The sequence below is a fragment of the Danaus plexippus genome, chromosome Z (assembly GCF_018135715.1).
Source record: "Danaus plexippus chromosome Z, MEX_DaPlex, whole genome shotgun sequence".
Lineage (NCBI taxonomy): Eukaryota > Metazoa > Arthropoda > Insecta > Lepidoptera > Nymphalidae > Danaus > Danaus plexippus.
Window position 1 is genome coordinate 14306654 of NC_083559.1, and position 25647 is coordinate 14332300.

A 25647-nucleotide genomic window follows, 5' to 3' on the forward strand; every position below is an offset into this window, starting at 1 on the left:
ATCAGCCAAAAATCACGAAATTTGATCTTTATATAGATATAAAGTAAAATGATATTGAAACATCAACAACCTGAATGAATAGTAAATATAAATATATAAAAAAATCTAGAAAATTATTGTGGATTTTCTCAAACAAAATAAATATGAGGGTTCAGCAAAGTCAAACATAAATGCATTGGACTTAGTTGAGATTAATTCTCTGTACTCATATTAAATGAATGTTAAAGAGACTCGACAAAGGCACTCTCAAACCTGAACTAAGCTCAACTTTCAATGAAATAAAAGTTCAATAAACAGTACACTTTCCAGGAAGTAAATTCAGGATTTCGAATAGAAATAAGGTGTTCGAAAGAAAAAATGGAACTTTGTCTTTTTAACAATGTTAATGTATAATATTTAAGTCATAAATAGGGTGTGGCCTATTTATGACTTAATTTAATTGAATTGTGGCATACAATTTTAAGTGGAATTAATAAAAAAAATTAACCAATAAAGACTTTATTGTAGCAAACTTTAACCAAATAACATTGAAATACATCATGAGGCGCTTTATAAAATAAAAATAAAAAAATCAATTTTTCGTTTAAAAATTCTTTACTAATAAAAAAGAAACGAAAGTTTATAATCATAATAGTTTCAAAATTCTAGTATATGTGGTTTTCCCTGTAGTTTGACATGTCACCGGCACTGCTAATACAGGCTGCTACGTATTTTCCCAAAGAGGCAAGACCGTTCGCCTGACGAAAGAATAGAAAAAAAAACAGTTTAATTAACATTATGTTAGTAAAAACGAAATAAAATTGCGAATATAAGGAATGAATTTACAACTATATGATAGTGACGAACGAAATGAATATCGTAAGTTTATTTAGTCTCCGACACTTCCGGTCAGGACGTGCTTTGACAGCCTCCAAAAGCTAAATTCTCAATTTCATTACTTTAATTTTACTATGAGGTGACAGTTATTATCCTTGGATAACTCCTATTACGACGTTGATTACATACCTGAGCTCTTTGCAGCAATTCCTTCTGGGCCTTCCCGATATTCTCATCTTTCCCCGCCCAGCTTTTCCATACCGACGCCTGCAATGCTCTGCCATAGCTGAATGTTAGTCTCCAAGATGCTTTTGATATTTGATTGATCGCGTTCAGGTTTAAAGTAGCGTCTTCCTCAGAGAGACCACCGGAGAGGAATGTTATACCTTTGGTCAGCGATAGAATTATATTAGCTGGGATTGTGTCTTTGTATTTTAAAATTTACATTGGTTTTTTCTTATTGATTATTAATATTAGGTTCGACCTCATAATGTTGTGTTATAAGTAGCTATGTATGTAAAGTATTGGTATTTTTCATACCGGGTACCGCTACTGGTACGGTTCTTAGCAATGCTGTGACAGTGGCTGAAGCAATCTCCTCTGGTGTGCTCCTCTTCACGCATTGTTGACCTGGAGTCACCTGTCAAAATATTATATACCTAATAATTAGTTTTCACTTTATTTTATTATATTGATTTTCAAAATTGTTGAGACTGAAAATATATTCACATCTCTGTATTGTCTCTGACAAAATTCTACAAAAAAAATAATAATTTGTTCGTGTTTAAAATTCAATAAGTACTATGTGTTTACCATATTTGGTTTAAGCAGAGTCCCTTCTAGAAAGACGTGATGATCACTCAGAGCTTTATAAACAGATGCCAACACCACTTCAGTCACCTTCTGGCTTCTTACGATGTCATGGTTTCCTGAAAATCACATATTGTGTTAGAGCATAGATTATATTCAACTTATGTAAACTGCTCATTATCGATGAAGCGATATTGAAACGATGCTCTCTTTATGAAAATAAAAAAAGCAATAAATTAATTGTCGGGTACATTTTCAGAAGCGTTCATAAGGAAAATCTGATGAATATTCATCAAAAATGCTAAGAACACCTCGTGATTTGAAATAAAAGAACGAAGTTTGCTTTTAATAAAAACAAAAAGGTACAAAAAAAAAAGCGCTTCGAGTTAAATATCGGTCAAAGTTTATCGCTCGTATTTAATGGAATTTACATTTCAAAAAAGTTTTACTTTTTTTTTTATCGAATATGAAATAGAGTGGCTTCATAAACGTGGTTATGTTACCGTCTAAAAGCACATCAGGTTCCACGATAGGCACCAGACCCTCACTCTGACATATCGACGCATATCTTGCAAGAACATGCGACGCGTCTTCTATCGCCTGCACAGACGGTGAGCGCTCCCCAATCTTCAGTGGGCATCTCCACTTTGCAAATCTACATCCCAGCTTCTTGTAAGCCGCGCACCGCTCGGCCAGGTTGTCCAAACCTTAAAAGAATTATTGACTAACAAAAAAAAATAAAAGTATTTTTCTTCTTGGTCGCTCATAGAGTATGTGAATTTTTTTGATACTCTTATATTCATACTAACATAAAATTAAGAAACAATCATATGGGAAATTCAAAATTGATTCTGCAAAGTGACAAGGGGACGATGTATTTCACGCGTTACATCGACAAAATTGTTTATGATCGGTGTGATTTATATCCCAACATGAAGCCACAGGGCGAACATGATGCGATCACTTCAATACATAAAGTAAAACTAGTGTAGTAAGATAAAACGTAACGCGTTATAATTAATAAGATACAGGTGAAAGCAGTGCCGTGACACGTAAAGAATAAAATTACTTCTATCTGCCAAAACCTACCCTGGGTTGTGTATTCTTCTGTCAGATGCAATGGAACAACATCCTTATCTACTTTGACGCCGGGTATTATGTTTTTCTTCCTCAATAAATCCATAAATAAGATGCCGTCATCCGTCTTTTGGTATAAAGTCTCTTCGAATAGAATCACGGCTGAGATGTTATTTGATAGCATCTGCAAAATTGTCTATGTGAATAAATTTACGTATTAATAAATTAACGTATATTGAATATAATGGAAGTGTGCTTGTTTTTAGTAATTGACGAAAAAATTATAAGTCCGGCCAACGAAGAGGGAAAGCACCCGTAATTTGAGTTATGTACATATTTTATTTTGATGAATGGCTTTATGAATAAAATTATACGAATTTAATATGATTCGTGGAATGATGATTTTATTATTTTTACGTCAAGCCATTGTTTCGTACAAATTACTCATATTTTTTGTTTAATTCTCTCTTTTTTGTATTATTCAAATTATATTATATTATACTTTTTTTTATTATATTAAACTTTAAGCGTATAAAGTATTTATATCGGGTACTATTTTCATTCACTCTATAATCCAATAAATAACCTTTTAGTTGAAAATTTTATTCCCGTGCCATTTAACGTTTCACATAAAGGCTGCTTTTCGTTTTTTTTTTTTATTTATTAGTTTTTTACAGGTATTACAAAATTGAACTTACAAAAGAGTCATAAACATTTTTGAACGCCTTGGTATATTCTGATCTCTCTGTCGTCGTTTTCCTTAATAATGAAATAAAACCAGTTGCAATCCGATAGTGTTAAGATTAATTCTCGCTGGTTTGGTGTCACCAATTGATTATAACTTATTTTGTGAGAGCTTAAATAATTGAGATCTAAGATTTTCGCGAGTTTTATTCATTTAAATGAAACTAGTATTATTCGGATATACTACGCGGATTTTATTATTTAAAAACTACATAATCCCGACGTTTCGGTTACTTTACAGCAACCGTGATCACGGTCCGAAACTAGTATCCGAATAATACTAGTTTCATTTAAACTTAAATAATTACAAAAAAACTATAATCAAAACATTTATTACAATTTTATTATATTGCTTGGGTAACTTTAGTCCGAAATTTTAATTTCTAATTGTCTTCGTATCACCGCCGATATCAACGATATCAATGCCCGTTGATGAGACAAAAGCCGTTACTCAAGTTATTAAAGATTTAGACGTCGCCTCGAGGATAGTGAGTAAACATTTTTAGGTTGTTTTTTGACCTTTTTGAACTGCCATCAACTTTGACATAGACCTGGCCTAGTATCGTTGACATTATATGTTTTATTTTACTAGTTTATATATATTAAGTCCTGTAGGAAATATCTTCATGACTTCAAACAAAATAATCCCTTTACAAATCATGTTTCTACAATTTATTCTTATTGTAACTAGAAAACACATTTTCTCTACGTCGCTTTCAAAAACCTCGACATTCAAGTAAATTAATCTCACGTCTAGGCACTGTAATTAAGAAATATTAAACTAAATCTGACTCAACATATTGAAAATAGGAATCAATTAAATGAAGAACTAAAAGATAATAATTATTCATGTGGTAGTTAAAATTTAGAACGAGGAAAATTTATACGATTTGACTGCATCATGAGTAACAAGAGATGTGATAAATATTACGTTCAAACGAGACGTAACATTAGTTTATCCTTAACTTATTTTAGTTAAACACGTCAGAGTTTACAGCGCTGACATAATATTAAAACTGCGATAGTATATACGTGTATAAATATACATGTATATCCTTATAAGAAACAACTTGTCTGATTCATACAAATCAAAATTCACGACATATGTATAGTACAAACTATTTGTTTATCTCTCTTTATCTCTCTTAAACTGTTAACGGGATCTTCCTTGCATCTTAACGGATTTTGTCGGAGCTATCACTGGATTTGAATTTTTAAAGCTGCTTATGTTTGTATAGTTTCTTTTTATCTGAATCAATATATATGAAAAATTATTATAAAATCTCAATGAGGCTAACACTTAGAAGTGAATGTGAATTGAATGATATTTTAAACCGAAATATCCAGCTATGTTATATGGGAACTATAAAAGAGAAAAAAGATATGTCTTATTCTAAAATAATTATAATGTATACAACACTAATTGTATAAATTGTATCATTTTTTCTACGAATGTCATTTGCATACGTTAATTTCGCCTATAAGTATGCAAATTGATTCGTGGGAAGTTATTGATGCAAAATTAATATATATATATATATATATATATATATATATATATATATGTATATGTGTGTGTGTGTGTATTTCCAAATTTAAATATTCAAAAGTCAGAATCATTATTTTAATTATAAAAAGTCCAATAAATTAAAACAAAGTGGAGTGAGTCTGATTTTTCACGACGCGTCAAAGCGTCACACAAACGAAATTAAATTACCTATTAAAACGTATATTTTTTATTCTGCCATTATTAAAAAAAAAAAAAACACAACTCTTGTAAAAAGTATATATTGTATATATACTATATATATATATATATATATAGTATATATACAAGTGATTAATTCTTTGCAAAAGCTATAAACTATTAGTGTGATAAAAAAATATTTTTCGATCTCAGATGTCAATAATAACTTTTCTGGCAGTTTTACATGGATAAGATCAATCGTTTTTCCAAGACCGGATTAATATGAATATTGATCTGTTGTTGGGAAGCCTTATTGAATCCTTCACATTGTTAATCCGCACAAATGTTCATAAGTAGAATTTTATAAATAATAATAAAGAAAATATCGAATACATTAATTGTTATATTATCAGTTATTTATCTCATTTCATTGCAGGATCTTATTAAAATAATTAGAAGAGGGGGTTCAGAAGCTTTGTCTAAGACCTTATAGTGTCTCAGGTAAATTTCTTTATAACTAGCGACATAATAAACATTTTTCAACAACAAATAGTTTGTTATTCCACCTGAACATTCCTCTATTTTACTCAGTTAGATGAAGTATCAAACTATGTACACGAACTTGTTTGAATATCACCTCTGTACAAATACTTCGCAACTTTGATCTTTGAAGCGCGATCCCCTGATCTCTGAGACTATGTCAAGGAAAAATCTCATCGGTAAACTACGTTATTTATAAAGTAACTTAATATCGCCTACGAAGTTCGAATCCCCGAGGACGTTGTGGGTGTTTTTTATTCAGTACCATTTGAATTATAAGAAACTGGCGGTTTTTCCGCGCTGGCGCCTTTGATTTAATCTCATATTACTTTTAATCTAACAACAGCGACACGTAATTTTTTTTTGAACGCAAAGAGACTCACCTCGTCGCTTGTGAATAACATTTGTCTATACCGGCGCCTATTTTCCTCGGTGTTTTCCAAATCCACACCAGCAAGCAACTTGCCAATTCCCTCTGAAACAAAATGTTGTAAATCAAATATACAATGCTCTACTAAATCTGCTTCGCCTTATCAATCCTCTGTTAACTCTTTTATACCTGGTCATGTTATAAATGAATGTGTTTTTTTAATACCGAAAATTATAGCAATGTTTAACTTTATTATTATTATTATTGTTTTAATGTCCATAATAGTAACAATGGATTTCTAAGTAGCTGGTTACGGACACAGTATCAGAAGACTTCGTTTCTTGAAGCATCGCTTTGTTTTTATAAACTTATGTCTAATCCTGAGATTGCCTTATCGTCAGATTAAGTAACGTATCGTCTTTCAATTCGCTTTCCCCCCAAAGTACATTCTTGTTCATTGTTCAAACGTAAGTCATTCGTTTGGTAATCTTTACAACGATCCCACATATGTACGTCCTAAAAGATAATTTCTAATAGCAAAGATAATACGAGAAAATGTTTAAAACATTTAGCCAATCAAATTTTATAGAAGTCTTTATAATATTTTTACCTATATAAACATATGTATATATATGTGTGTGTGTGTGTAAATACTAGTTTCTCTTATGTTTTAATAGATCTATTAGTCTATTAGAGGAGTAAACAAAGTAAAATTAAATATACACAGTATATGAGTTCAATATAATAAGCGTTATGGATGTCTAATATATTTTAAAGCTTTATGTTTGATTGTTCAGTTGTGAGTCTAACGTGATAATCGACTGGCAGCTGTGTCAAAAACTATTCAGTAAAAGATAATCAACGAACTCACGTTTGGCATCTACGCAACGCATCTATCAGCTTTAAACAAATATCGTAAAAACAGTAGGTACATTTATCTTAAATATTGTTTTTAAAGGGCGTTGACATTCAAAAATAATAATATAGAATATAACAAGATTAAAGATTATAAAACATTAATATGTTTTAATTATAACTTAATACAGCACTTGATAGTATCTTTATGCTCGAAGGAAAGGCCATATATGATTTATTGATCATAAATTATATATCTCGTTTATAGCGTTAATCTTTGTTATAAACAGTTATACATTATATAACAAACATAAATAAATATATCGTATAAAAAGTTATATCACAAAAAAAAAATCGCAAACATTGTTCTATCAGACGTATTTTATAACGCGAGATTAATGAGGTGTCACTTCCAAACAGAAGTACCTAGCTATAACTATGGAATTATTATAATAATATGACGTTAGAATTATTGCCACATAAAAATTAAGGCCTCAATTTATATTTGTTCGATTGAAACTTTAAAAAAATAGCATTCGATTGCCATTGGAATTTACTTTTATTAATTATCCTCGTTCCGTTGAGGTTTTTCCTGAGTTCGTTTAATTACGCAATTATTTAACCGGTGAGTAAAACGCGATATGATGTGTTATTCATAAAAGAATTTTTATTCGTGCTTTTTATTGGCTGAATATTGTATACCAATTTTAACGTAAATTAGGTGAACACATACATGAATGATTGGAAGAATGAAGGATGAATGTGTCGTAGTGCGCTAAAGACAATATGAACGAATGAATGAAGGATTATATTAGGTATACGGACTCGATGATTAATAATTTCTGGTATGTATTATATTAGAGATTTCAGTGATATTCTAAGGATTATAATATTTCTGTTCTCACCATTGTTTTCGTCAACAGCTAGGATTCCTTTTCCCGGTGCGACAATGGCCTCGGCGGTCCGTTTGAGCTCCTCTTGAAGCTCAAGATTAGGGTAAGAGAAGAAGGTTGGCATATTGTCACTAAAATGAACATAACAGAATACATTCCTCAAAAGATTTTTTTAATTTACAGCACAAATTTACTTATACATAAGCTTTCGGTACATAATCAACTTATATAAGCATATTATATAATAGTATAGTTATTTCACGAATGCGAAATCATAATGGGATTTATTAAACACAAAAACAAATCTACAAATATCTGAAATTGGAAATCACTCTATTATGTTTACCAATCCTATTGTTCCCGTTGTTTATTTTATATGTATATGTAATAATTACTACCAGTGGACTTTTTGTCTAATCACCACTCTTCTTGACTATGGAATTAAAACTATTGACAGAACCAATTTATCTTTTGACTCAAGATAAAATTTTAACAATAAAATTATAATACGGAGTAATCGAAACACGGGTTATCGTGAGTGTCACTTTGTACTTATATAATCACTAACCAAAAGTAAAATAAAATGGTATATTTTCATGCTTACATTACTGACCCATTAGGTTTTTGATAATGCCTTAATATTCGAATAATTAAGATAAAGAAAAAAAACAATATTCATGTTGATACCTACTTTTGTACTTTTTTTACCATAATTATATATTAAATGCATTATATTATATAGTAATTACTTTGAAAATTATAATTCCATAATTTTATATTATATTCAAACGAATTTGTTCCTAACATTTTGTAATAGATTTTCTGTACACTGCCATCTATTGGAACAAAATTAAACAATTCTGTTAGAGTGTGTTTGTAAGTGAAATTATAAATAGTACGCGTAGCAAATTAGAGATAGCAGCACTAAACGTCGGTAAAGTATATAACATTGCTAGAATATATTATCAGACCTTCAAATGACCTTTCGTTCGTGTCCTCTACTCGGTTAACAAATTTGACAGTCGTATTCGGTGCAGGTCTGGCTATACAGTAGCTCCCTATTCTTATAAGAAATATTTTTTTAAATGTAAGTACTATCTAATATTATTTTGTTTTGCATAACTTAGATATTTGAAAATTCGTTTGTGTTAACTTTCTCCTCTTTCACATGTCGTGGCACATAATTTCAGCAATTTATTTTGCATGATGTAATTTCACTTGTGGGAATCGCATAAAGATTTATTTAAGTAAAAATAGATCGTATTTAATCAAAATATAAATGTATAAATATGGAATCCATAATGAAGACATATATTCAAATAAATTAAAAAAAATACACTTTTAATGTATCTACTTAAATTAGTTCTTGAAATAAATATATATTTTTGACAAATATTTTATTTGTTAAATTCGAGGGCAAAGGGGAAAGTAATAGATTATGATATTTTTTTATTTTTTTCTTATTAATTAATCTCTACGCCTTAATTTGTATTTTGGTACATTTCCAATGTATAAGAAAGTACTTTCAGTCACCGTAAATAAAACTATCGCGTTTATAGCGCACAATTTGTATGACCTCTCAAGGTCACAGTCACCTTAAAAATCTTCAACCTATATGACAATTTACAAAGCTTTTATGAAACAAATATACCTCAAACAGTAATGTACAGTCTAACAAAACTACAAGCCATTTTAATCAGACCATTTAATATTTAAAAATATTTATTTTGTATTCAATGCGTTTAATTATTTAAGGTTAAAAAAAAATTAACATGAACAACAACTTTAACTTCATCAGACACTAGGAAATATTCAAAATAGAAATATAAAAAAATCAGAATGATCAAAGTTAATTTCACAGTTAGAACAAAAATTAAGATTACCGGCTATATGTGGCAATAGAAGTGGAAAGAATTAGTTGTGTTAATGTCATATCAGTGGTAATAATAAGTATACTATCTTCGAACCATATAAATATTTCATCATCAACATGTTTACAGACTAATTCATTTACTTTTGAATATCTGCTGATAATTTGGTAGCACTCTGGTGGAGTACTACTTTGTACATGTTCTGAGATAAAATATAGATACATTTTTATATGTAACATTGATCAAATGTAAAAAAAAATATTAATGAAATCCAAAGTCACACTTCTAAAACATGTTAACGATTTTTAAGTAAGCTAGATTAGGTTTCACAAGAAAACTGAGAATGACAGCTAAGTTGATTGACAACGCAACTTAAATATAATAGAAATTGAGTTTTTTTTTTTTGCTGGATAATTCTGCTAATCTTTAATAAAAAATAATAAATACGTATTAAAGATTAATTTTTCTTTTGATGTTACATATAGAGTTGATATTAAATTCAATAAAAAGGTTTTATTGTTTATATTTTTAATTAAAGGAAAGTTCTTTTTTTGAATTTTGTATATATTCACTGTTGATTGTGCGATGACAGCTTGTATTGGTGAGTTTTTGATAAAATGTGTAAGATATTGATATAATGTTGGGTATAAGATTTTTCTTATAATTATTTATAAAGACAAAATAAAAATATGGGACCAAAAGGTAAAAAGGGTAAAAAGGGCCCACCAGAGTCAGGATGGATGCCTGGCTTTGGAACCAAAGGTATTACAGAAAAAATATTATGTCTCATTCCTAGGAATAGAGACTAGTCTCTTTTCATTTTAATTGTAACATTTGTTTTATAATATGGCTTTTCTGAAAAATTATATATTTTAGACAATCATTCTATTTGAAAAATAATTATAATATAACTTGCTTTATCAGTGTCTTGTCAAAAAACAATAATCGTCCAGGACTTGAAAAATAAACTTGTTTTTTGAATGATAAACAACATTGGGTACTGTTAAGTTTTGGAGGTGTGTCAAAACTAGTTGTGAAGGTCAATAGAGGTTATGATAATGGATCCAAATGTCATAGTGATCATTCAAAAATAAAATGTGTGACTGGAAAAAGTCGAATAATATTTAATTAAAAATGTTCTGCTTGTATTTTGTAGTATTTTTTTTTAATTTTTTCAATAATTTTAATGGAATATGATTAAGTACCAGGGCAACATAGGCATTGCGGTGTTTAGTTTAATAAATATAAAATATATAATTCTCTTTTTAATAGTTATATTTTAATCCCCTTTAGCAACAATGAGCACCTACTTCCAATACCCCACCCCCGAGGTTCAGGAGGAGCTGAGGAAGATCGCACAGGCGATCGTCGCCCCCGGCAAGGGTATCCTCGCCGCTGACGAGTCCACTGGTACGTTGTGCTTGGATTAACAAAATTAGTTGAGGTGTTCCAATGGTTCTGTATAACTGATGCCTGTTATTTATGACATTTGTTCCTGTGCTAATATATATATATATTATATTGTATAGGTACTATGGGCAAGCGTCTGCAGGACATCGGTGTAGAGAATACTGAGGAGAACCGCCGCAAGTACCGCCAGCTCCTCTTCAGCAGTGACCCGGTAAGCTATTAGTAATGCTTTTTTATCACAGTCCCTTAAAAAAATTATCCATCCTAAATATTTAAAGCCCTGGTAGCTGTGATCAAGTGAAAATCTTATCAAAATCCGTTAAACCAAAATATTTAAACGCATTGTCACCTCTACAGTACCTTGGCACGATAGTTCAAACGCAGTAAAGATAATGAAGTCTTGATTGTAGCGGGTTCGGAACCTGATAGCTTTAAATATTTAATTTTAATTGTATCAAATAACTCTAAATTATTATATCGGTGCGAAATTTTAATAAACATGTAATTTTTGGCGAATTATTGTTGTATAGTAATTTATAAGAGACGTGGTACAAACCAGTACTTAGAATGCGGCCATTTTAGAGTCATTGACTTCACTAACCAGCTTGCAAGACCCGTTTGTATTGACATGTAAGTTTGTTTGTACGTAAAGAGGTTGTATCATTTCAAAATAAAATATGTCAATCCCCGTGTTGCCAGTTGAAGTCCGTTAAATAGAATGTAATAGCAGAATTTTTAAGTTTTTAATGGCAATTCCTTGCTGTAAAAAAATGGATTGTAACGATAAGGCTCAAAAGGACTCGAATCTAGAGCCGTATAAACATTTACAAAAAAAAAATGGATTGATCTAAACCATAGTTTAAGCTGTCTGCACATGTCAATATCAGATGTTATATGGCTAGTTTTTACACGCGACCTCGTTCGCGTAACCCTCCAGATAACTCTGAGCATAAAATTTCCCCTCTGTTTCTATTATCTAATTGAAGAATTTGATTAAATTTGGTTCAATTGTTCCGACGATAACCGCGAGCAATAAAACATTCCAAGAAAAAGATTATATCGTATCTCTTGATACATATATAAGTAAAAAAAACACTTTATATGAAATTTTCTTCAAAAATTTTATGGCCTATATACATATACAAAAATTATATATAGTAGAAATTTAGCATAAATTATCTTATATATATTTAAAATAGTATAGGATAGGTTAATGGCAAAGCGATATATCTGCGTAGTCTAAATGTAGCAAGTCCGAAACCTGTTCGTGACGATCTATATTATCCCATGGTTGCCTTGCGATTTTTCTGTCTTATTTTTTGGCGAATTTTCCTTCCTGTAAACCAATTTACTGCTGACGTGATCGTATCATATCAATCCACTTGTGAGTCATTGAGTAAATGGTTGAATTATTAGAAAAAAAAATATCATTTATAATCTGGTGCGTAACTCATTTTATGATTGAACATGGATTGAAATGGTCAACGAATATATAATTTACGCTTGCTTTACTCTATAAGTTATTAAAAAATATATATATTCTAAAATTAGGCGACAGAGATGTCGTTACATTTTTCTATGATACCGGGAGAATTTTCATTAAATCAGGTCAACCTTCCAAAAGATTACTCTGGATGCAAATAAGTTCTTAGAAAAAGAAATAAAAAAAGTCCTTTTCTTTACAAAACATAAAAATAGCAAAATGTGATGCAGAGATCATGGCTATTTAGAAATCACAGGCGCTATTTATAATTTATACAAACTGACTTAATTGATATCCGATAATCGTAATCAATCGTTATCAAACTGCAGGCGCTATCGGAGAACATCTCCGGCGTGATTCTGTTCCACGAGACGCTGTACCAGAAGGCTGATGACGGAACGCCCCTGGTGTCCTTGTTGGAGAAGCGAGGCATCATCCCCGGGATCAAGGTCGACAAGGGTGTGGTGCCACTGTTCGGTTCAGAGGACGAGTGCACTACACAGGGTGCGTATAAATTTATTTCAATACCATATATGGAAAACACACACATATATATATATATATATATATAATATATACTTTGACATTTTGCCATGATTGCACGGTACAATTTTGTTAGTTACAATGTTCTTAACTTATATGCTATTTTAAATTGATTTATTTTTAAGTCGTAAACAATATCTGAATGATGAGCATGTATATGAATGCCCTAAATTTATTCTGATGAAAATTCTTGATGCTATTCTGAGACAGCAAAATATTATAACTCACCCCGATGAGATCTAAGTACTCAAAACTCGTCTAGCCATTTAATTTATTCATTGACATTGAAAACTTTTCGAGTTGAACTATCACAATACAAGGGGCTTGTCTCGATAACGATTTAAAGCAAAGGTCGATTTGATAAAGAGACTAAAATAATTTTATTTACATTAAGAATGTTATTGTTATTAAATCATTGCTGCGATATTGTTTGTTACATCATTCGTTGCGAGAAGCTCAGTTAATGTTGTATAAATGTATTAAGTATAGTAGGTATGAAAATTTATATTATGATTTAGGTTTGGATGATCTCGCCCAGCGCTGTGCTCAATACAAGAAGGATGGCTGTCACTTCGCCAAGTGGCGTTGCGTCCTTAAGATCGGCCGATTCACCCCATCCTATCAGGCCATTATGGAGAACGCTAACGTATTAGCTCGTTATGCTTCCATCTGCCAGAGCCAGCGCATCGTACCAATCGTTGAACCCGAAGTACTCCCTGATGGTAAGTCATGCTGGTTTCTTACCAAACAACAATACGCTATTACAAATGTCAATCCAAACTAGAAAAGATATACAACCTCTTTTGTGTTCTAAATTTGAATTTTAAAAAATTCACAAAGAATATGTTTAGATGAATGTATAAATTATATACATCCTCTTTTGTGTTTGGAACGTTGTATTAAAAAAAGATTTAATTAAAAATATATACAGGTTGTATAATTGTTGAATAGTTTAGTGTCAGTCGTATCATTATCACATGACATTCCTGTGCCGTCTTTGTCCACGTGTATGGTGATGGTTGCCAAGACTTAAATGTATGTCATACCGAGTAGACGATACTCTCCCTACACAAACGTGCAACTAGTTGACAGCTTTGAATAGAAAAATCTTATTTTCCATACGTAACCTTGCTTTTAAAGGCCCAGACTAAAATTAAATAACATTACTAAAGTACAAGGGTATCCTCGGAACGATGGATTTAACATTTTGCTCCATACATTTTTTACGCTTCAATTAAAATGGGATGAACTTAGTTGACGCTTTTCTTTAATTTACAGTACATACAAATATATATGTATATATCAAGTTACACTTGTGTAATAAATTGTTCCCGTTTTTACTACTAAAGTGGCTTTAGAAAAATTATGACGTGGGTATAAGGAAATGTGTAGTGCTCTATCCGTTCGACATTAGCGCCATCTGCAGTTATAGTAATGTGTTCATTCATCCTTAACTTGTGGAATTTCTGGTTAATAAATATATATGACCTATATTATAATTAAAGCAAACAGTTAGTAATATAAATTTCCTTTAGTAATAAATATTCAAAAATTCCTATAAAAAACGTTTAATATACAAAACTTTTGCGGCTCTACTAAAATAAGACAGACCTAAATAATAGTAATAATAATAGTAATAATTTTCGTTGACATGATAATTCTTAAAACTTTCCTCTTAATAAAGCAATGAGTACCAGGACATCATAGACACAAAGGAGTTAATATGTTTTAGGTGAGCACGACCTTGACCGCGCTCAGAAGGTGACTGAGGTGGTGCTGGCGGCCGTGTACAAGGCGCTCAGCGACCACCACGTGTACCTTGAAGGAACTCTACTGAAACCAAACATGGTAAGAAAAAGCAAATAGCATCACGTAAACTTTATATCATATCCTAACAACTTGCAAAACCTGAGAATAGCTTTTGTCTGTCCCGTAAAAGTACCTAACCAAGTGGTTCAGTGATTTAAATCCGTTTTGCATACAAAATCCATTAGAAGTAAACGTATAGGTATTACTCATGTATAGTACATTGTTAAATGTATCGAAAGTGAATGCGTCAACTGGCGGCGGTGCCAAATATCTCGAACGACACGACACGTTACATAATGAAGAGGATTCACTGAAATAAACGTCCGCCGATCTGAGATGGAAGTGATGTTTGAGCTTGATGTTTTAACAAATTTATCAGGTGACAGCTGGTCAGTCCTGCAAGAAGACTTACACTCCAATGGACATCGGCCGCGCCACCGTTACAGCTCTGTTGAGAACCGTACCAGCTGCAGTTCCCGGTATTTTATATTATATTTAAACATAATGGTTTCAGTAAAAATTCACAATCATAATATGTCCCAACAACGAAATAATTTCTCAATATTTGATACTTATAGAGTAAAGATAAAGTATAGATTTTTTTTATAATTTCCAGGAGTGACTTTCCTTTCCGGCGGTCAGTCTGAGGAGGAGGCGTCTGTCAATCTGAACGCCATCAACACTGTGGACCTGAAGCGGCCTTGGGCCTTGACCTTCAGCTACGGCCGGGCCCTTCAGGCCTCTGTACTGCGCGCTTGGGCCGGCAAGAACGAGAACCTACTCGCCGGACAGCAGGAACTCCTGAAACGTGCTAAGGTATTCACACTGAGTTACTCTAACATATTGCTAACTTACTTAATGTTACTTTAGAGAATATGCCGCCAGGGCAGGCTGAAGATTATGACATCGGTCTTAGGTAATTGATATATTTATACTATCCAATGGCTAAAATTGTATAGATCTCTTCAGATGTGATGAATGCAGGAATTTTTGACACCGAGGTCCACATATGACATCATGGTAATATCATTGCCAGATGTCGATACGAGGTATTGTATATGTATATTGGAATCTAGGGACAGTTTACAATCCCTGGACCATACGGATAATGTAGCATCACCTGGTAACCCAATTGTACAACAGAGTATAAAAGTTTTACCAAAACGGGCACAGGTTTGCAAATTACATTTTGTTGTATATGTTTGATTACAAAAGTAGAATATCATAATCAGTTTCCAGAATTCGCTACCATACTATATTTAATCAATTTGTGTTTTATGTATTAATAAAAAATAAACTAACCTTTGTGTCCTTGCATGTTCTGTGTTCGTTGATTAAATGAGGACAAGCAACGTAACAGCAAACTATAATTGCTTATTCGTTTTTTTTTGTCTTCATTTACGTTATCGTTGCTCATTAACTAGTTTGTCTCGTGTGTATGTTGCTAATATATCATTTTTATTTTTCGCACGTTCCCAACGCTGCTGTCTCTTCATCTGGCCACTACCAAAAACATGACAACCAAATCAAATCGGATGCAATAAAAATAATCGTTTTAACACCAGGCTAACGGTCTAGCCGTTAGAGGCCAGTATGTCGCTGGATCGATACCATCCTTGGCTGCTTCTAAATCTAACTTTGTTAAATCTCACGCATATTAAATAATCAATCGTCGCTGGACATTTTCATTATAAATTATTACACGTTACACGTTATATCTGATGCATTCAGCGTTTGTGTATTGTGAGCAATCTATCCTTTATATAGCTGTGGGTAGATTGTCAGTAGTAACTAGTTGGACGTAGTACTTCTCCATATTCATGTTATGTGTGCACTAACAAACCTGTGGTTATAATAAAGTGTTTAACATTGTTGTGTTTTTTTGTACCTTCATTTGTAGTTTGATCATTGTTATTATTATTATTTTTTGAGTAATGTAACCTTTGTAAAATTGTTTCGTCTGTATGTTTGGTAACTTAATTTAGAATTGTAGAGTAGAACAATATTTGTAGTAAATATGTAGAGGTTTGTAGTTGAATGTTGTAGTATTTCCACTGCGAAGATGTTGGTAAGTTGAAAAAAAAAATTAAAATTATATTGGATCCGATGTCACTGGCGAAAATTCTTGGCCAGGGTTATAATACGTGGCTATTGACATATAGCCATCGTTGTTTAGATTCAGGTTAGTGAAGAATATATATGAGTATATTTTATGAATAATATAGTATAGTTTTTTTTTTTTTTCATTTGTTGGTAATTATTTTACCAGTACAAGATTATATGAACCGTTGCGGGGGGTAGATTAAAAAAAAAACTTTTCTATATATTCTTTCGTGTTTTAGTTTAAGAGTTTCTTTGTTCACGATAACTTTAGCAAATGGTGCGAGTCCTTAAAAATAATATTAATATAGAGAAACGCATTAATTGGAACGAATATAATTGCTCTCTAGGGATGTTGTAACAATCAACAGCTACGTCATGCATAGTATATTTTATATATATATAAATGTCTATTAGATTTGATGGGGCACCATACTGTCTTAAATAATGTACGCGTCCTCACCTAGGCCGGTACTTTGGAATCCGTTTGTGCTCTGATGGCCGTTAACTAACGATTGTACTACTAACTGATTAAAATGACGGTTTATTACGAATATAAAAGTTAAAATGACGAATGAAAAAAATTAAAATGACGGTTTGGGACAAACATTTATACACTTAGTTTTTTTTAAATCTATTCTGATCTTAATATATATATACGTTTATTACTTGCTTTAGTTTATAAACTATGACGTATTATAATTGAAATCTTCTCTATCAATTTCATTATTATTTTACTAAAATTTTTAACTTTACATTTCACAAAAATTTGCTCATTATATCTATCCATACTCAGTTATTTCGTCCTAAAACGCTGGTGTCGCAGTATTTTTTCTGACGTTTCATAAAAGTTGTTTTATGACATCGAATAAAAATTTATCACCTTTACTTGTCGGTTTATCATAAATTCGAACAGATAAAAAATATTTTTAATACGTTTAAACCTAAAAGCTTTTAATACACTAGATCTTAACGACCTGTCAACTTATGTTATATGTACATATTTAGATTTTATCACAGATTAAAAAACCGGTAACTATGGGCATCACTTGCAAGGTGACTATTTCACTCCCATTGGGTCCCACAATACAAAAGTCATTTATGGAATCGCGAACTGTTTAGTTCATATTACTAGTTGATAAACCTAGGTATACTACTTCAGAGGATATAGATAACGCGTGCATGCATGCAGATAAAAGACCAATAATCTAATTGTCCTGAAAAAAGTTTTTGGCAAAAATATGATATCATAAGCTACACACGTGTAAAATAATTTCATATACGAAAAATATGCGGTTGTATTTGCAGTCATCCGTAATAATGTAGGGCGTACGTGTGTTTAAATAAATATATTGTTTGTGTTAAAATTTATTGTATATCAATATTAGTAATAAGTGGAAAAACAAACAAAATAATTTCATACATACATATTATTGCACTACATATAGATAACTGTTAACTCGCTTAAGAATTGATAATGCTGTTTCAAGTATTGGCTACGAACCCTACCTAGACACTATTTAAAAACTGAAACAATAACCGAACCCTTCCCCCTACAGAAAAATATATTCTATTATGTTAAAAGGATCTCTCAGGGGCTGTCTGCAACACAAAATATATATTCTGTAGGTGAACTCGCAGTTGTATAAAGCAGTCGGTCGATAATGTGGGGTCGAAGTATAGTGTATACCTACAAACTCTAAAGCCACGGAATTTTTAGCCTCGGTCCGGCGTTTTAGAAGGTCCTTAAGACCCATGGGGAACGCTGTCAATGCCCTTAGGGATAACAGCTATAGACAAGTCGAAAAAAAATAACAAAGACTTAGCTTCGCCGGCTACAAATATATTGCTACATAGGAGTCTTTTATAATCCGGTCAGAAAGAACGCTGGTTAACTTGATTTCAGAAACTTTGACCGAGAACGAATTCACAGAGAATATTTAATTACCAGGCACCATATTCGAACTTCACATTTTGAACAGGAAACATGACTGATATAAATGAATAGTCTGAAAATTAGTTTGAAATCACTCATGATGGGAACAATGCGGAAATAAACAAATATAAATTATTTAATGTAAAAAGCTCGAGCTCACATTTATGAGTAACTTTGGACCTGAAACCGAACCTAACTCTAATATTTAAGTATAATTTTAAAGCATTTGCAGGAATAAGGAATATAATAATATTATTTTACATCAAAATAAAAAAAAACGTTTTATATATAGTAAGTTTAGTAATAAACACGTGCTCTTGCTGTCTACGATAATTTTTTAGCAATTTAACAGTTGATACAAAAAACATTTCTTTTTCCGCAGGCAAACGGTCAAGCCAGCCAGGGCAAATACGTCGCTGGATCCGTAACAGGTGTGGGCGCTGAGGCCGGTCTCTTTGTAGCTAACCACGCGTATTAAAAAACGCAAAAAAAAAAAACAAAAAACGCATAAAACATATATGTATCAAGTAATTTCAGTAGCTGTTAGCTAAATTCTTTGATTTACTATTAGTGGATTTTAATGATAATTTGAATTTTCATTCTCTGCTAGTTAGCTCTTGCGTTGACAGATCGTCTAGATTGTCGTAATTTTGTAGTTAACTAAAAATTTTTGGTAGCGTCTTTTTACAAATTATATACACTGTGGTCGTTTTTTCTATTCTTGTAATTTTTATTATAAAATGACTATAGACAAACCAGTAAATGAACACGTTTAATATAAATAAGATTAACTATTTTATATTTTAATAAATGTATCAAAGTTTTTTGAAATTGAAATTATATATAATTTATTTAATGATTTTATTTTAGTCTTAAATTGTATTTTGGTATTTTAAGATTAAACATTATGTAACCGACGAAGATTTAGTTTTATTTGTAGTTTTTAGAATGGAAATTAAATACAGTATATAGTATATTATTATTGTGTTGTAGAGTATATTATTATAATTGAAAAGCGTATTGCCATATTCCAGTGAAATTTCTCTGTTTGATTAACGGTTTTACGAATGCCAAAGACCCTTTGAGACCATACTTCAAGTTACTCATTAAGGAAGAATAAAATTATAATCTATTCTCAGAATTTACTAGTACAAGTACAACGTCATTCTGCCTAATATGATTTTAAATATTGTTTTAATGAAAAAAATTAAGAGAAGATATTTGGCAATGAAAATGTCGGTGGCATGCTGGAATACGAAGATATACTCAATAGCCTTATCCCATTAGCCCTCCTAAGTCCTCCTTCCTGTTGCTATGTACTGATGTTTATTAGAGTAACTGGCCTTGGAAGAAAACTGATTGGAAAAGACACTATGAGAAGTTGATATTGTGTAGGTGAGTTTTACGTTTGATGGGAACGGTCGCGTTGAAAGGTAAGAAGGAGACTATTAGGAAAACTATAACAACTAAACTTCAAAGAGTCGAAAATTTATTGAAAAAACGGCAAACATAATATTTACAAACGAAGACAAGGAATGTTGTGGATCAGGACATCGTATAGAGGGTGAATGAGTTCAGGGCAGTTGAGAAGAAGTTGGCAAACAGTTTCTTCATCGAGTCCACAATATCCAATGAGTCCCTTGTCCTAATCTTGCGTAAATGAGACGTAGAGCAGTAGCTTTTCTGCATTAAAATCATGGGCGTAATGAAATAATCCATGGAATGCTACCATAAATACCTCTAGATTTTGAATAACCGCATAATTTGTGCTAGAACTTATCCTAGCCAGGGAGTAAAGATCATGGAATAGGTTTTAAAAGCTGCGGATCTAATTGGCCCGTCAAGAAAAAAACAATCTAGAAAGCAATGGGACCTTGAAAAAAAAATTGCTTCCAATGCTGGTGTCGCGTGAATACTGTACCTTGAGAAAGTCCTCTATATTTATTTTATGGGTAACATACCGCTCAAAATACAAAAAAATATACTGCCCCGTAAGATTATACCAAATTGCCAGAACGGTTTCCACGGTCACTTTAACACGGAGTGTATATAATACTTATAGTTTCTATTAAAAGCTAATACAAAGATTACAGAGAGATTCGGATTAACATGAACAACTGAGGCGTATACCATACATTTTTAAAGTTCTTTACAAAAACTTAAAACCTCATTTTTTTTAAATTTTGCCCTTTAATTACGAATGAAAACGGAAATGTTAGGATCGAGAATGTTATGTAGTTTGCAAGATCTGAAAAAAAGGGGTTTTGTTATAAATGGGTTAAACTGGAATAATAGATTATTTTACATACGTAGTTTAGTGCAAAAACTTTATCATAATTTGAGCCGGTCGCTTCACAATACCTGATATCGTTTCTTTTTCGTATTGTAAAGAATTTTTAAGCCTTTTGATGATATCCAAAATTATTGTTCCGATTCCTAAACCATGTTCTAATTCAATAGACGCATATATTTACTCAATAGTTATATTTACTTATGTTTATACATATGTATATAAATTTACACAGATTCTTAGTCCGTAGTAATTAACGTTTTTTAGTAGATTGCCCTTTTCATAGCCAGTCACATACATAGTTTAAAACACAATTTTGACTGACAGTGTGTAGGTGACAAAAAAACTTATTCTAAGACCTTCGAAGAACTACTTAGTATCGTAAAGTTGGTTTATATTGTCTTTGGTCATTTATATATATCTTTAACAAATTATTTTACTTCCCGAGACAAGCTTGGTCTATAAAATAAAGGATGCTGATACGAGTACAAAAGCTTGTGTTGACAAATGCCTCTGACTTTAATAATTGTACTTAATTTTATACTTTTCCCGTTTCAGGTTGAGAGTACTAAGAAAGTTGGAAGAGATAATGTGTTTGTGTTTTTAAGAATAAGTGGTTATAAGAAAAAAATTATACTCGACAAAAGTTATCTTTCATTTGATTACACCAATCTATTATTATATATTTTCAATTTGTATAAAAAATTTTAGTTGCCAGGTGAATCTGAAATAGTTTCCTCAACTAGAAGTTGCGAAACTATTACAAAGTTTTCCAAACATGAAGCCTAGTTTTTTTTTATTTTTATTCTATTAAAAAAAAGCAAAAAAATTAACGGTGGCGGCTCAAGCCGGAAGTAAATATAACATCTGTGCATAACAAAGATTTGGGATGCAGCTGTCGTAAAACACGAAACCAAAACCGTTTGTATGTGTGAGTTACTCACATTCCAGCACCTGCCTGTAGGAACACCTGCCGGCCGTCGCCCTTGTTGTACACATGGCAACACAATCACGAACATCCTTGTTGCTAAGAGTATAAAGTCCAAATTAAATATGATCCAAAATGCTATATTGATAGATAGAGGATATCGTTTATTGATTCGTTCGATAGAACTCCTCGTGTTTTATGTGAGCCTAGTACTTTTCAATACTTCGTCCAATATCGATGATTTCCAATACATTCCCAATAAAATAGCTTTCTAAGTTAGTCCCTTAGTCACTCCCTCCCTGACCTACTAACCCATATTAGCATTTTATTTTTATAATGAGCGAACAGCTCCTAACTCATTACGGATGTTATGATCGTAATATACCAAAAAAGGTTTTAGAAAAATAAGAATTACTCAAAAGTTTAATAACTCAAACTGTGAATTTGTTATGATAGCCTGGTACTGTGGAAGACGTTTCATCCCGAGTTTCTCACGCTCTCTATATATCAAAAAAATTGCAAAGACAGCAAACAAAAATCCATCTTAGTATAAGTTATCAAGGTATAAGAAACACTGGCAGCGTTTGTAGATTGGAAAAAAATGTTAAATCAAATAATTGCTTATATTGTTGGTACTGCTTGGCACTTGCGTAAACTGGCTCTAACTATCAATTTACCCTAGGATTTTCGTCTTTATAGTAATACTTTTAAGATTGATTTTGTTATTACGAAAGAGATAGAGATAGTATCCCCTTTTTGTCTCTGTCGTGTAGCTGGTACGACGACCCCGATTCTGGTTGGCATAGGCAATAAGGACATTGGAATGCGACGAATTCTTATTACTCTATGTTCTCCTGGTACTAACGGAGGTTTTGAACTCTATCGGAGTTTAAATTTCCACCTACCTACCTACCTATAAATATATCCAAACTATATTATGATGGAAGTCTGTCACATTTTATTTGGAGAAAAATTTTATTGGAGAAATACTTACCATAAAATACTTTTTAAGTTTTATTAAAGTACAATAAATAGACTAATAATAAGTACTGTATATTATTTATTCAATGCAAATAAAGATTTTTTTTATTTTTTAAAAAAAGTCGGCAATGAAACCCTATTTCGACTATTTTTTTTACAATTTGTCTAAAATACCCAGTTATTGGGAGTCGATCAGGAAAGCTTATCGGCAATCATATGGACAACTGATCGGAAAGTACCAGGACATCATAACTTGTAAGCAGCTCTTCCGAAGCGTTCAATACACTAAATTCTGGGGTACACACAGATGAATGGAATTTTCATGAATTTTCAGTTGCTGTTACCTGTACTATTCAACGGATCTGTTCGGTTCGACCTTCGTCTTGTTTTACGTGTATAAATATTGTGCTTTTTTGTATACATTGTATATAATTACTATTGTGCTAGATATTTATTTTAAATATAAATAAAAAAAAATGATTTTTATAAAATAATAATAATAACGATAATCAATTTAATTACCATCATCGCTTTTAATGTTATGGTCATGATGACATTGTCAAAATATGCAAATATTGCAAGAAACTGAATTAGAACTTTAATGACCCACAAAGTTGTTGTTTCTAACCTCAACTAGACGTGCTCCGTGGATAAGGACTACTGAGGTTACCACGTAAAAAAAATACATCTCCAAACTTTACTTATAAATAGCGAGCGTAAGGGTAATAAAAAATATGCAAAAAAAAATTTAGTACGTATAGAATTAAGCCTAGTGGTTCGTGTTCATCCAATTCTTACCATTAACCAAGAACCCAGTCAACATAGGTACTGAACTTCAGGATTGCTCTAACGTAATTTTATTTACATCCGTCAAGAGAACTAACAAACAGTTCAAAAGAAATTTAATTATACATTTTCAATTACATTTGTTTATAACTTTTTTATTTTGTCTTACGGGTCCAAATTATAGGCCATTTTATTTATTTCCCTGGATACAGCGCGAAAACATTTCACACCACCTTTTTGGAGACGAAAACCAGGGTAGAATGGTTGACTCTAAAAAAACAATCATAAAAGACAATACACTCATTAATATATTTGATATATATCATCATATATGCACTCGTAACACTTTAACATCATTCGCTTATTTTATTATTGGTTTATTTATTTATTTGCTTATTTGTTTTCAGACTAAGAAATAATAAAAATAAAATTATATCAAACCCTATAAACATACGTGTTTACATATTATAAAAATCAGTACGAGCTATTTAAAATAACGTGTAATATATATGTGTCCATTATACATAAATGTGGGATGTATATGTAAAAATGTAATCAACCAAGATAATATGTAAAAAAAATAAACATTTTTACATCGTGGAATATTTTCCCCGCGCCACAACCTCCAACACCAGGCTAACATGAACGAAGTGTTGGTTGACTTCAATTAGGGCAGTGTCACATTAAAAGAAATAAGAATGTCGCATGCAACTTCGGTTACACGAATGAGTTTCAGCGAGCAGTGCAATACTTACATTGTCAATAATATCTATGATTCTTGGTATTTGTAACTATAAAACTTTTTTACTAGAAAATATATATGTTCAAGCTAATATGACTTCACCCTAAACCCGAGGGCGGGGCATGTCGGGAGTTAGAAGCGAATATCAGGAACATCCCCCATGCGCCTGTTCACTGCGCAGGATGAAAGGGGATGCCTTTTGACTTCTAGTAACTTATGAAAGCCTAGTACCTTATTTCTAAACCAAAACGATTTTTTTTTGTTGTTTTTTTAACTTATTTAAAAAATTATTTTATAAAAAAAAGTCTTTAAGAAGGAGCAGTAAAAAATCTTGTTTTTTTTTCATTGACGATCTCGGAAAAAATAATTTAGATGAAATAAAATTTATCCATTACTTGTTCAATGCTTCGTGTACTGACTGTGTATACTGACTGGGCCACAATTTGGCGAAACTGAAAATGCAGAAGAGAAAGTTACGATTCCTCATTTTGTCACAAATAGATCGGGAGTCAAATAGAGAATTTCATTAGCTATGGAGTTTAAATTAAAAAAAATACCAATCGTCATTTACAAAAAATAAAAGAGTGAAGAATTCATATTTTTATCTAAATAGCTTCTCTTCTCAACATACTAACCACTTAGGAATGGAAACTGTTTAGGATAAGTTATTTATTTTATTTTAAAAGGTGACAAAAACCTTATAACCTTCGAATATTAACAATTATTTATTTGGATGGTTAGCTATAAAATCATTCATCGTCATCATCAGCCTATCAGAGCCCACTGCTGAGAAAAGGCCTCATCTCACATGGAAAAGGTTAGAGCATTAATCAACACGCTTGCTCAAGCCCGGTTGGCGATTTCAATCTTATAATTTGTAATTATAAGACCAGGTTTCCTCACGATGGTTTCCTTCACCGTCTATCATTGGTGTCTAAATACTCTTAGAAAGTACATATAACTCAGAAATGATCAC

General features: G+C 31.6%; 2 protein-coding genes across 7 annotated transcripts in view; one reads left to right on the forward strand and one right to left on the reverse strand.

Annotated features, from left to right (window-relative positions):
• Positions 1–19865, forward strand: part of LOC116777233 (fructose-bisphosphate aldolase) — a 76892-nt gene extending 57027 nt beyond the window's left edge. Inside the window, exons 1-9 of one of the 4 annotated variants that reach the window (XM_032670659.2) lie at positions 8733–8879; positions 10957–11073; positions 11193–11284; positions 12886–13060; positions 13618–13821; positions 14832–14947; positions 15288–15387; positions 15525–15724; positions 19327–19865. In XM_032670659.2, coding sequence (XP_032526550.2) covers positions 10962–11073; positions 11193–11284; positions 12886–13060; positions 13618–13821; positions 14832–14947; positions 15288–15387; positions 15525–15724; positions 19327–19422 — 1095 coding nt within the window. In that variant the 5' untranslated portion in view covers positions 8733–8879; positions 10957–10961 and the 3' untranslated portion in view covers positions 19423–19865. Of the gene's footprint in view, positions 1–8732; positions 8880–10297; positions 10426–10956; positions 11074–11192; positions 11285–12885; positions 13061–13617; positions 13822–14831; positions 14948–15287; positions 15388–15524; positions 15725–16473; positions 16781–19326 lie in introns of those variants that run through there. The other 3 variants (XM_032670657.2, XM_032670656.2, XM_061526001.1) reach the window with 3 other exon arrangements.
• Positions 576–8336, reverse strand: LOC116777235 (fructose-bisphosphate aldolase-like). 3 transcript variants are annotated; one of them, XM_032670663.2, is made up of 9 exons: positions 8191–8336; positions 7805–7923; positions 6058–6149; positions 2716–2887; positions 2130–2333; positions 1630–1745; positions 1357–1456; positions 1006–1202; positions 576–737 (listed from the first exon to the last, which is right to left on the reverse strand). In XM_032670663.2, exons 2-9 carry the CDS (start codon positions 7914–7916, stop codon positions 645–647), a joined length of 1086 nt encoding a protein of 361 aa, XP_032526554.2. In that variant the 5' UTR covers positions 7917–7923; positions 8191–8336; the 3' UTR covers positions 576–644. The 3 variants fall into 3 exon arrangements, with proteins under 3 accessions (XP_032526554.2, XP_032526552.2, XP_061381986.1); XM_032670661.2 differs by having other exon boundaries at positions 8139–8292; XM_061526002.1 differs by lacking the exons at positions 7805–7923; positions 8191–8336 and adding an exon at positions 6916–7060.
• Positions 19866–25647: the final 5782 nt, after the last annotated feature.

Coding starts and splice junctions, on each gene's coding strand:
- LOC116777235 (XM_032670663.2), bottom strand. CDS start 7,916: ATGCCAACCTTCTTCTCTTACCCTAATCTTGAGCTTCAAGAGGAGCTC. Junction 6,150..7,804: donor AGCTGTTGACGAAAACAATG/GTGAGAACAGAA, acceptor ATTTTGTTTCAG/AGGGAATTGGCAAGTTGCTT. Junction 1,203..1,356: donor CGTACCAGTAGCGGTACCCG/GTATGAAAAATA, acceptor CGCTGACCAAAG/GTATAACATTCCTCTCCGGT.